This window comes from Triticum aestivum, chromosome 6D (assembly GCF_018294505.1).
Source record: "Triticum aestivum cultivar Chinese Spring chromosome 6D, IWGSC CS RefSeq v2.1, whole genome shotgun sequence".
NCBI classification, from domain to species: domain Eukaryota; kingdom Viridiplantae; phylum Streptophyta; class Magnoliopsida; order Poales; family Poaceae; genus Triticum; species Triticum aestivum.
The window spans coordinates 465,357,107-465,369,247 of record NC_057811.1 but is presented as its reverse complement, the minus strand read 5'-3'; the positions used below and the strand labels follow the sequence as shown (position 1 = coordinate 465,369,247).

At 45.9% G+C, this 12,141-nt stretch overlaps 3 protein-coding genes across 5 annotated transcripts in view; 2 read left to right on the top strand and 1 right to left on the bottom strand.

Annotated features, from left to right (window-relative positions):
- Positions 1-5,543, top strand: part of LOC123145930 (leukocyte receptor cluster member 8 homolog) — a 7,436-nt gene extending 1,893 nt beyond the window's left edge. The window contains exons 2-9 of one of the 3 annotated variants that reach the window (XM_044565448.1): positions 391-577; positions 655-2,264; positions 2,952-3,092; positions 3,198-3,257; positions 3,581-3,711; positions 4,150-4,283; positions 4,419-4,609; positions 5,096-5,543. In XM_044565448.1, the coding sequence (XP_044421383.1) occupies positions 846-2,264; positions 2,952-3,092; positions 3,198-3,257; positions 3,581-3,711; positions 4,150-4,283; positions 4,419-4,609; positions 5,096-5,164 (2,145 nt within the window). In that variant the 5' untranslated portion in view covers positions 391-577; positions 655-845 and the 3' untranslated portion in view covers positions 5,165-5,543. Of the gene's footprint in view, positions 1-390; positions 587-646; positions 2,265-2,951; positions 3,093-3,197; positions 3,258-3,580; positions 3,712-4,149; positions 4,284-4,418; positions 4,610-5,095 lie in introns of all 3 variants that reach the window. The other 2 variants (XM_044565447.1, XM_044565449.1) reach the window with 2 other exon arrangements.
- Positions 5,544-6,379: 836 nt separating this feature from the next.
- On the bottom strand, positions 6,380-10,178 carry LOC123145931 (aspartate aminotransferase, chloroplastic). The gene is made up of 11 exons (XM_044565451.1): positions 9,936-10,178; positions 9,785-9,847; positions 8,887-9,081; positions 8,774-8,812; positions 8,573-8,662; positions 8,344-8,452; positions 8,118-8,227; positions 7,596-7,739; positions 7,351-7,517; positions 6,912-7,176; positions 6,380-6,794 (listed from the first exon to the last, which is right to left on the bottom strand). The coding sequence occupies exons 1-11, from the start codon at positions 9,990-9,992 to the stop codon at positions 6,663-6,665; spliced, it is 1,371 nt and encodes a 456-aa protein (XP_044421386.1). The 5' UTR covers positions 9,993-10,178; the 3' UTR covers positions 6,380-6,662.
- A 1,794-nt stretch (positions 10,179-11,972) lies between these two features.
- Positions 11,973-12,141, top strand: part of LOC123145929 (DNA replication licensing factor MCM5) — a gene marked incomplete in the record, with an annotated part of 5,532 nt that continues 5,363 nt past the window's right edge. The window contains 1 exon segment of the mRNA XM_044565446.1: positions 11,973-12,141. Coding sequence (XP_044421381.1) covers positions 12,099-12,141 — 43 coding nt within the window.

The window sequence follows — 12,141 nt, the reverse complement described above, 5'->3', positions numbered from 1 at the left end:
CATCCAATCCCCCGTTTACCTTCAGTTAGGGATCTCTAGGCTATAGCCACATCTACTCTCTTCTGATCCCACATTCCCAATTTGGGAGCTGGCTCTAGTCAGAGTTCATTTCAGTGAACGGCTTTGTGCTGACCTTGTGTCGGATGAAGAGTTGGCGGGAATATAGTCCAGCTATGAAATTACCCACTGTTCGGCTGTAGGGTTTATGTCGGCGGCACTGAAATCGGCAAGATCATCTTACCCGTGGGAGCACCCGGACAACATTAATTATCCAGCAGCTACAACTCATCCTTTTCCATGGAATTCGGGCCTTATGCCTTCTGTAATCAATATAATCGCCATGACTCTGTATTCTTCTTCTCAAAGTTCGGCTGCTCCTGGCAATTTCAGGGCGGAACATCGGCGAACTTTTCAACCAGAGCATGCATATGCCGTGGATATCTCCATCAGATAGGCGTATGACGGTCTCTGACGAGCTACACTTCCTACTTGGAAACCAGGCTTCAGAGTTCATACCGGCTGTCATCAAGGCGAATCAAGGCTTCTCGGCAAGCTGTTCGCAATCTCGTTCCAGAATGTATGCAAGGTCAGCCTTTTGTATTGCAATTTCATGCTTGGATATCCAACATACTAAGCAGGGTTTTAGGTACATAGTGGTACTTCAGAAGAAGAAGAAAAAAAAAAGACGCAGCCGCAAATCTTAACGGCTCGAGAAGCCCGAGTGCCCTCCGAGAGCGCTTCAAATAGCCCCTCCTACCGCTCATCCGCCACGGCTAATTTTCTGATCAGCCAATCTCAAGTCCGCTTCCACGCTTTCCCAAGAACCCGCCACCCAATCCAAGCAAATGGATCCTCGTCGGCGCTTAGGCCGGTCACCACCACGCAAGAGGGAACGCCAGGCATCGCCGGCGAACGACTACAGAAACCGCCATCTCTGGCGCTCACCCCCTCGGGACTTCGCGCCCTCCTGGACAGGCGCGCCTTCTCCTCCTGCGGCCTTCTTGGAGCGGCCGCCCTCGCCTCCCCTTCCTCTCTGGCGCTACATCGATTACAGCCGCGAGGAGCCCTACGGCCCTCGGCCAAGATTCGAGCCATGGCGCGTGTCCTCGCCTTCGGGACCCCAGAGGGAGGCTGACAGCTTCGGCAATGGATTCTTGGACCATGACTGGCCGGAGTACAGCCGCGAGAGCAACTACGGTACGCCTACGAGCACTAGATTCTTGGAGTTCGCTGATTCTTTCCCGGGGCAGAGTCGTTTCGAGCGCGGCCGTGGTGATGACTTCAGGCGACCGAACCGCTCCCTGCCGCGGTCGCCAATGGACTGGGATTCGCCTTTCTTTGCCGACGAGCACCAGTGCTCCAGTTCAAGACCAAGGGATTGGACACCAGCTTTGGATGATCGCAGGCGGCGGGGCTCGTCGCCGCCAGGGCGCCACGAGGGACGCGGTCACGTGCAGTCCCGCGATGAGACGTTCTATCGCTCCGGCCCCTTCCCGGTGGAGCGCGGCCGCGGCGACGGCTTCGAGGCGACACCACGTCCAAGATTCTCCCATGGAGCCATGTTCCCCGAGCGCTCCCCTGCCATAATCTTGGAGGGCGAGAGGCGATGGACACCGTCTCCTCAGGATCGCCGGCGGGGAGCTCTGTTCCCGGGGTCTGACGGCCATGACCGCTGGACGCAGCGCTCCATGGAGAGACTGGGGCAGCAGAGCTCGCCACGTGGAGACCGTGGGGGCTCGTTCCTGGAGACAGGAGACCGTGGGGAGCGCTACCCTTTGGGCCCGCCGCCTCCACACAATCTCGGGGGCGGCAGCGGCGGCGGGTTCCCACCACGGCGGTTCTTTCGCGGGAGGGGCGGGCTCCAGCAAACTGGGCCGCCAGGCGGCAGCGGACGCCAGCGATCGCCTCGCCAGAGCTCGGTACTCCCTGCGCTGCGCACCGAGCCTGAAGCGTCGGGCGGCAGCCGACGCAAGGGCAAGGCATTCCCCCGGAAGAGGTCGCCCCGCCCTGTGCGCGGAGTGCTGTCGGAGAAGCAAGTGGCAGGTGCTATCAAGTCGACAGGAGTCGAGGAGCCGCAGGGTCCTTCGGAATCTAAGCATGATGATTCAAATGGGGCGGTCAGACCAGAAGCTGCAGATAATGAAGGGGCGATCAAGCCAGAAGCTACGGTGGATGAAGGAGATGGGACTGGTCTGATTGTAGGGATGTGCACAGATGTACAGAAAGGCTACTTCCGTCTCACGGGGCCTCCAGATGCAACAAAGGTAAGACTTTCAGTGAACTGTAGTTGAATTGCTACTGGTTTGAGTGTTGTGAAAGAAGATGCCTTGAAATCATAGTTCCCAGATCACACTTGCCGTCCATCTTTTATCGGACCGTGTTATTGATCCCATGTTGTAGCTCAGCATCAGTCATTAGCCGTTTAATAGCTGCTTGCAGATTGCATTGTTAGTATATCTCCTGGATAGAAAACTTCTGCTACAGCCAAACTTGACTAATGTCTGTCTGCTATATTGGATGTAGGAAAGATTTTGTAGCTTCGATCATCTATGTATGACATCTGTTTTTTGACTGTATATGTATATGAAGTGTTCATTGACTGATTCTTGTGCAAATCTGGCTATGAGCCATTGATTTCTGCTGTAGTATGTCAAATACTGTAGTTATACAGTAACCACTACTCTGGATTTCCTATCTTATTTAGTACTCCCTCTGTAAACTAATATAAGAGCGTTTAGATTACTAAAGTAGTGATCTAAATGCTCTTATATTAGTTTACGGAGGGAGTACTATTATTTGTGAAGTTCAACTTTCTGAATGTCAGAGCCAAATACTGTAGTTATGCAGTAACCACTACTCGTGTTTCTCTGAATCCTTTTCTTCCTTTGATATACTTTTATTTTCCTTTTGCTACTTCTAAACAGCAATTGACCTCTTTTCCTGTCTTTCAGATAAGACCAAAGCCTGTACTTGTAGAAGCCCTGAAGTTTGTCCAGGTCTCAAGTAAAGACTATAATTTTAAAACAGATCAACTGAAATCAATTCGTCAAGATATGACTATCCAGAACATAGAGGATGAACTTTCTGTGCAGGTTATTCCCACAAATTCTATTTTCCCTATTTCACTTGTGGCACCTGACTACATTGTTGTTCTAACATATTCTTTTCTCTTCTACAACCATTTTCTACCTTTTCAGGTTTATGAGTATCATGCAAGACTTGCGTTGTGCAATCGAGATATGGCTGAACTTAACTTGGTTAGTACTCCTTGAGATACATTAAAGAATACTTGGTTTGAGATATATTAAAGAATACTTGGTTTGAGATATATGGCAAATCTGTTATGTTTGTCTTCTATGCATCATTAGCTATTTTTGGCTGTCCATGAGTTAGAATTGGTACCTTTTTTGCATATATAATCAGCAACTTCAAGCTTATCAGAATTAGAATTCGGGAAAACATGTTCTTTATGTGAAATTGTTCTCTAGCCCTGCTACAGCTCCACTTTTTTCGTACTAATGTGATTATTTGCACACACTTATCTCATGGTATTGCTCTTGCGTGCTTCTTGGATTTTCAGTGCCTCACGAAGCTGCACTGCCTCTATGGGAATAAGCGGAATGGTGGCCATCATGGTGAATTTGCAGCTTATGTTATATTGTTATCTGCGATTCAAGACAAAAATACTGAACTGATGTCGAAACTTGGAAGGTATATATTTTTCCTTTTATTGTGACATAAAAAGCAAACAGAGTAGGGTTAGTACGGTTAAACTAAAATCATGGATAGGTTCACTGGCACAGTTAAATAGATATGTTGTATACCCTTGTTCTATTAGTGTCATAATTGAGTTTTCAAAACAGACACAACCTGCTCAAATAAATGCTGTTAACCGTGGCTGTGAACTGATCTTTTAACATTCATCAAAATCAGATAACATACTGGTGTATTATTGTCTAGAAATAAGACCGGCTCCTGTAACTCAACCAGACAGCCATTATATGTCACCTGCCACTGCACCTTATGGCAACTTAAATAATCTTTTGCACAAAAGCCCGCATGCATTATGCAAGTAAGGTATCGAATCTGAATAACTGCTCCAATGTTTTGCCACTAATTAAAGGCCACACTGTTCCTTTTGTTTCCTAGGCTGTCAAGCGACCTGAAACAGCAAGAAGCTGTGAAGCATGCGAAAGAAGTGGCTCACAGTATACAGACAGGAAACTATGCATCATTTTTCAAACTCTACAAGGTGGCTCCAAACCTCAATGGCTACCTGATGTGTAAGTTAAATCTTTCCTAGACTTTCTTATGCAAATGGTCATCAGATATGTGGTTATTAGACTATGTTGATAACAACCGTTGGTTACCATTTATGCTAATTGTAGTTAATGGTGAACATGCTTACGATTTTGTAGGTCTCTGCTTTGAGAAGATGAGATTTGAAGGTTTAAAATGTATGGCAAAGGCCTACGCAACCAAGATACCTGTTAAATACGTATCCAAAATCTTAGGTTTTGCTGCAGTAGACGGAAGTGTTGATTGGCTTAAAAGTCATGGTGCTGTTTTATCATCCTTCGAGAACGGGGAGATGGCTTTACTGCCAAAGGTACCTACCTCGCATTATACCTTTGTACATTTAGCCAATCGCCGCATTTACTCCAGCTACTAGCTTTTGGGATCCCCCAGGATTCATTTTTTGCTACCTATCTGACAGAAAATTATCTGTTCATTCTTTGTTTCTGACCTGAAGGCAATGTGGCTTGTAGCTTTGTTAAATGCTGAAATGACATGCTCTGAATTGTTCATCACTCAAACACATGATGCATATGTAATGGTAAATTGCGTGATGGGTCTGCACTTATGTGATCAACGGATAGTGCGCTCACAAAAGGCTCGAGGTTGAGGTTGTTATAGAAATGATATAGCTTTTGCGACTCTGTTGCCAGCATGTTATTTATCTGCTGCTATTTAAATCACGGGGTATATTTCCTATCAGATTGCTACCAGATTTCTGAAACTAGCGACTCCAGAAGGATTAACCAAAACTGTAAGCCTAATGCTGCAGCCTAACACATGCCTTGCCATTTTGCAGGACTCTACAGCTCTCGTCTCTACGCCAGTTGTTGCTGCTGATGGTATTCGTGCTTTCCAAGCCCACTGATCTGATCCGCCGGTTGAACTGAAGAATCACTGATCAAAACTCCTCTGCTCGGGATGGTGCTTGATAACGCTGAAACAATGTAGCTCTTGGGAACTCATCAGCTGTTGTATGTCCTCCCTGATGTTAGTACTGAAACTTGTCGTCATGGATCCTGTTGGTTGGCTCAGTAGCTTAGCTAGACCAGATTTATTTCTTTTTTGTCGCCATTGCGGCTTGCATGTGGTTGAGCAAGAATATGGATCCCCATGTAGTAACATTGTTAACATGTGAAGTATTCCCTCCGTTCCTAAATATAAGTCTTTTTAGCCATTTCAAATGGACTACAATATACGGATATATGTAGACATATTTTGAAGTATAGATTCACTCATTTTGCTCAGTATGTAGTCACTTGTTGGAATCTCTAGAAAGATTTATATTTGGGAACGGAGGAAGTAGTTGTCATGGTAGCTCCTCGTTTTAAGCGTCTGCCGGGTGATATTCACTTTCTTAAAAACTTGGAAATGTTGAATGGAGAGCTCATTCGGGCAAAGTAACGATGTTCCTTATGGAAGAACTTTTCATATCAGATATTTTCCTGTCAGTCCACGGTTGCTCTCACTGGCGTGCTGAGCGACCGTCAGACCTTTTCCTATCCTTGGGGCTCCTACAACAGCCAACCGTCCTATTCCGCCCTATATTCAGCAGCGTTAAGAGCTGATGTAAACTCCCTTTGGCAAAGACAAATTTGCCCATTTAACTGCAGTCTGTGGTTTGAACTACTCATTTCTATCAGGTTAGCATTTGCTAGATCTCCGGACTCCACTAGGAAAACATTTGCAGTGCAAGTTGATTTTGGATTCAAATTATTTGTATAGTACTCATATCACCTGCTGCAGCTGTGAGAGCCAGAATGACTGGTAAGAACTTGCAGCACCCAGCAGGGTAGAAGATGCAATCGCAAGAGTCTGGAGATGCTTTAAACACTGAGGGCACAGCAGTTGCTATCAGAAATCCCGCTGGTTTTTCCTTCACATAAGTTCTCCCTTGTGCTGAGCTTGCCATTGACCCAGAGCCGCGGAAAAAAAATTGTGAGCCGAGAAAAACTTCGAAGTACATTTTAGAGGCCCCGACGCATTCCATAATCTCCGGGCATTGCTCATGGGAAAACACACACAGCTGCCGCTGCCGAGCTCCGGTAACCGAACAATCAAAGTCCAGAAATAATAATACCTCTTGACCAAAAAAGAAACTTTGAGATATAGCACTCAAAAGGCTAATTGGAGATGCCATCATACATAATTAATCAGCATTACAAGCTTGCAAGGACCGTACAACGGTACAAGTGCCTAGCGCCTAGCATCCGTGAGTTTTGCCAAATTATTTATTACTATACCTCTGAATCACCGGACACGTCATCAGCATCGCGACCAAAAACTCGAGCTGGAAGGACCCAAAAATCCCAGCAAACTATAGAAGGAACTTATCGCGGTATCGTGGCCGCGACGCAAATCATAATCTAGTTGACATTGTGGAAGGAGTCGATGATGGCATCAGCAAGGTACTCGCACTTCGCCAGGTTCAACCCTGCCAACGAAATCCTGCCGTCCTTGGTCATGTATATGTGCCATTTATCGGTCATGTTATCGCTCTGAAAACACAAGAGGGAACTTAGACGGTTACACAATGATACGTTTCTGCCGACATATCATTCAAAGATAATATGTGAAAACAATTTGTCATCTGTGGAATTCAAAGGCAAAGTCACCTGGGGTCTGTTCAAGCCCGTGAAGGAGAACATGCCTATCTGGCTCAGAATGAAAGACCAGTCCTTGCCAGACTGGTCCTTTTCAGTCAAGCTATCGTAAAGCTTCTGCCGAACGTTCTTGATCCGACCGGCCATTTGTTCCATCTCTTCCTTCCACTCACCGAACATGGTAGGGTCTCCAACGACGTTGGCGACGATCTTGGCACCGTGAATAGGTGGGTTTGAGTACATGGGCCGCGCCAATCGCTTCAACTGGCTCTTCACCCTGCAAAGCTTCCAGTGTCATAATACATAGACGATTCATACAGATTCTTAGAGCAGGACTATCACCGTACGGCGTGCAGGATGAAGGGTAGAAATAAAATAGCATTTCATGCAACTGAATGTAAGGGGAAAAGGCAGGTAGGCAAGCAGTCGACCATTTAAAACACAAGATTACCTGTCTGCAACTTCCGGTGCTGAGCAAATGACATTTATCGCACCGATCCTTTCTGCATATAGACCAAGGTTCTTGCTGTAAGACTGTGCAACGAACACTTCCAGGCCACGCTTAACAAAAAGCCTGACAGAAGATGCATCTTCATCAAGGCTTCCACTGGCAAAACCCTACAAAGAAAATATAACAGTCAGTAAGAGACAAATTGTGAAAATAAATTAATAAAAACCCACACGAAAACCATTCACCTGATAGGCAACATCAAAGAAAGGCATATGTTTTTTCTCTTCAATCACATCTGCCAGTTTCTCCCACTGTTCAGGAGTTGGGTCTATTCCAGTTGGATTGTGAGCACAACCATGTAGCAGAACAAAAGACCCCTCTGGGGCAGCCTAGTTTGCAAAGAGTATATACATTAGGACAAACAATAACCGGTTCATAAGAAATTAACAATAGTAAATAGGAAAAGTCAGTTCATTTCCAGATTGCAACTTCCATATGATGAGCGCAACCATTTCAGTTAAAAAAAGGAGTGCAACCAATGGAGGAGCACATGAAGGGGACAATTCAGCACAGAGTGGGCCATTTCTTGCTAGTCGGCCAAAGTAATACTACCAAATCCTGAGAGAATGCTTGGAGAGAAGGATGGGAAAGAAAAAACTACTCTTAACGAAGTTCAGTCAATGAAAGATAGCAATGCAGGTTAAAAAAAATGCAAAGATAAATATTTGAATGATGGTTAATTTTCTTGGTACAGATATTTTAGGTACCTGTATGTCAGCTATCATTCCCTCAAAATCCAGCCCAACAGTCTTGGGATCATAATACCGGTATTCTGACCATGGTACTCTAGCATCATTGAATATGTTTTTGTGGTTTCCTGTTAACATATAAATTGGACGAATTTATGAGATTCACCACAGAAAACAATGAAAAACAGACTTATGCACATGAAGTCATGAGCACTAGTTGCAGTTCCCAATTCGCCATACATACCCCATGTGGGAGATGATATAAGTACTTTTGCATCAGGGAAGTATCTCTGAATAAATGCTGCAGCAAGGCGTAATGATCCAGTCCCTGAGAGAGACTGAAGAGTAGCAACCTACAGTAGGAGTGGTTACTAAATAAGGTTAACTAAACATAAGAGAAAACTCCTCAGGTGACAGCTTGTCAGGCAGTCATAATAGAACAAGAGCGATGGCAAGGGCTGCATAATCCATACCCGTCCTTGCTTGATGACAGGATTGTCAGCTCCAAGCAATAGATCTGCAGTTGCTTTGTTAAATGCAGCGAAACCTTCAATAGGCAGATACTGCACCATAAAGAAAACATTCAGCTTTTCATTCTCAATGAAAGAATAGAAGGAAAATATGATTCTTTATGACCATGTCCAAATCATCCGAATTGTAAAATTCCATCGTACCTCCTTGTTTTCCCCTTTCTCCAACATAAGTTTTTCAGCCTACCACATGCAGCAGTAGCACATCAAAATAGGAACCTAATTATTCAGAAAATGCCAAGGACGATTAGACTTACCTTCTTGACAACATTGAGGACAGCGGGCTGTAGCTCTTCCGTTCTGTAGGCGCCAACACCAAGGTTGAGCTTCAGATCACTTGTATCAGCTTTAAATGCTTCCGAAACCCCAAGAATCGGGTCTGGAGGGGCCATCGGCACTCCTTCAAAGCGAGAAGCGTCTACTGCAAGTGCCATCGTTATGTGGCCAGTATTCTGCATCCAAAACGGCAAAGGAAGAATTAAATTTCAAAGCACAAACCATATCATGAGATGTCAAATATTGGCATGGCACAAGGCGTGAAGGCGCATCTGACGTCACGTACAAAAGGATTATCCACGGAGAAACAGAAATGCTGGCTTAACCAGCTACACTACCAACTGCAATGTGCCTCAACTTTGAAACGAGCAACTCTAGAGTGGTCCTATCACTATCAGTCCTGAATCGAGAACAACGCAAGGAAAACCACTAGCAGTCCTGAATTGTCAGTCCAGGAAGCAAGTTACGAGGCCACAAAAAAATTACAATAGAAAATGTGCACATATCAGAGCTTCGTGAAGGCTGAATCCCAGGACCAGGAGGCACGCCAGCGGTCCAAAGCATGTCACTCCACGAACCGCTGTTGTTCTAAAAGCTTGTAGCATCATGCATGATTGCCAGTCACGGTGCAAACTATGTAGGAGTAATCGCTTAGTCGATTCTGAACATTACTGTGCGTATTAACACTGAACCACTAGCAGCCCTGAATGGCCAATCCAGGAAGTCAGCGCCTATTTGAGTCGTGCACACACGAACACCTACGATATAGGACCCAGAACCATCTAGCGCAGTCGCGTTACAGAACCAAACCAATCCACAAATCAAATGCGGGATCTAGGTAAGGCAGAGCGAGAGGGGACACAGGATCGGGCAAGTCACCTTCCTCGCGAGGATCCCGACGCGGCATCCGGCCCTCCCATCGCTCCTTCCTCCTCCGAACACCTGCGCCCACGACAAAAAAGAGAAAAGGTTCAGAATCCACTGCACCGACAAAGAGACGCGTTCGGCGTCAGAGGAGGCGGGCCCGTGCCTTGCACCGGGCGGCGACGACGGCGGAGGCCGCCGGGGCGGAGAGGGCGGAGGCCATCCGCGTGGGGCGAGAGCTGCAGCGCGCGGAGGATGGGGCGAGGGTGATCTGGGATCAGAGCGGAGCACGGGTGGATGGCGATGGCCTTGGAGTCTCCGTCGGAACTGAGCTTGTCTTGTTGGACGGATTTGGCGATACTGGTTCGGTTCTGCTGTCGACTTCCGGGGCCGGGGATTCGAACCGGGAGGGCGACGTGGCCAGGCCTCGGCCGTTGGATCCTTAGCCACTCTGCTACCAAAAACCAGGTTCCGAGTTTCTCAAAGCTGCATTTTACACCCACGGTATTCGCTGGGTTCGAAGGGAGAATTGTCCGTCACCTTTTGTTTTTGTCAAAAGATAGTGTGGAAGAATGACCTCCTCTAGGGCAACTCGGCATTTAAAAATTGATGCAACGGATGACACGGTTGTATCCGAAATCTCAATAAGGGAAAATCAATCTGCCTTTGCGGGCTACTTTGAGGACGAGAAACCATATGTAGTCCAATCCTGGACTAATCTACACTGAGAATGCACCTCTTGTTTAATAAACACGTGCATAGAAAATCAACAAAATCTCTCGCGCTTCATCGACGTGACCATGCAGGGAGGTTTAATTTCGGCCCACACATCATCATCGATGTCATGTTCTTCTCCTTTTTGTCACTAACTCCTCTCTTGGCCGTTTTCTCCGCCGCCTCCTCTCCCGTCACCATTTCAAGGAGTATTAATTGAGTGGAAGAAAAAGCTAGACAAAAAATATATCATGTGGATTAGATGTTAAATTTTTGGAAGTGGCAAGCCTCTTGTTCCAAGCTACACAATTCTTATTCATTCTGGTATTATTTCTGCAGTTGGACTTACTTTACAATCTCCTAGGAAAATGACCAAAACTTTTATGTTTTCATCCAGGCAAATATTATACTCCATAGGTTTCTTTTCTAAAAGGAATGAAATGAAACTTAGGTCGTCCATTTGTAAAGAAAAATATCCATTTTCTAAGAATAATATTGTTGAGAAAATATTTTATTCCAAGAAAAAAAGATATTTTTTACTAAAAAAAGATTTTTTTCGTAGTAAAAAAAGAAGAAGACTGGGACGCCCTTACCACTCTACATACAATATACTCCCTCCGTCCCATAATATAAGAGCGTTTATGACACTACAGTAGTATCATAAACGCTCTTATATTATGGGACGGAGGGAGTATCAATTTATATCAACTCTAGTATTCATTTGCCGTTGCAAAACGTGATGTACACAGCTTATTTCACAATCTCCTATAGAATGACCAGAAATGTTAAAGTCTTTTGTTAAGCAAATATCAATATGCATATATTGTATAGACATAACACTTTTTTGTGAAAAAGGGAATACAATGGAATTCAGGTCGTATGTATCTAAAGAAAATAATACAACATTTTTCTTGGAATAATCTTCGAGAGACAATATTTTTGTACAAGAAAGATAAAAAAGAATCTCAGTCGAACAAGAAAATACCTTTTTTTAGGATCGCCAACACTTTATTGATCAATGCGAATGTTTATTGGAATACATGCTAGGTCATGAGGATGAATAAGCCACAAATGGCGACCCTGATCAAGCATAGCCGAGTGTTTGGCAAGGTTGTGAGCTTCACAATTTGATGCTCTTCCTTCGAAAAATAACTTTTTTTTTGAGAAACTTCCTTCGAAAATAACTAAACAGCTAAACAGAATAACTAGCCCACTATCACTCCAGGCCCAAGCCCACACGCAAGCAGCGCACTATCACTCCAGGCCCAAGCTCACACACAAGCAGCGCACTATCACTCCAGGCCCAAGCCCACACACAAGCAGAGCACTGTCACTCCCGGCCCAAGCCCACACACAAGCAGCCCACTATCACTCCAGGCCCCGCCCTCGCCGCGCCCAGAACCAAACCCTAGACGAGCGGCAGAGCGCAACAGCCTCCTCCCGCCAAAACGCGCACCGCTTTCCCGCCAAACCATCCTCTCTATTACCCTCTTCGCGCCACCCCTCCCATCCACACCCCCCTCGCCGTCTCCTCTCCTCTCCCATCCTCCTCCACCCTCCGCGTCGGCACCCACCCCACGCGCCCGCGCGTCCTCCTCGCCGCCGCGCCGCCGCCATGTCGGGCTGGGACGAGGGCGCCGTCTTCTACAGCGACCAGG

Excerpts from the sequence above, each read along its gene's own strand:
- LOC123145931 (XM_044565451.1), bottom strand. The coding sequence starts at position 9,992 with ATGGCCTCCGCCCTCTCCGCCCCGGCGGCCTCCGCCGTCGTCGCCGCC. Across the intron at positions 9,848-9,935 it reads TCGTCGCCGCCCGGTGCAAG|GTGTTCGGAGGAGGAAGGAG; the intron begins GCACGGGCCCGC and ends TCGTGGGCGCAG. Across the intron at positions 7,740-8,117 it reads GAATGATAGCTGACATACAG|GCTGCCCCAGAGGGGTCTTT; the intron begins GTACCTAAAATA and ends TTTGCAAACTAG.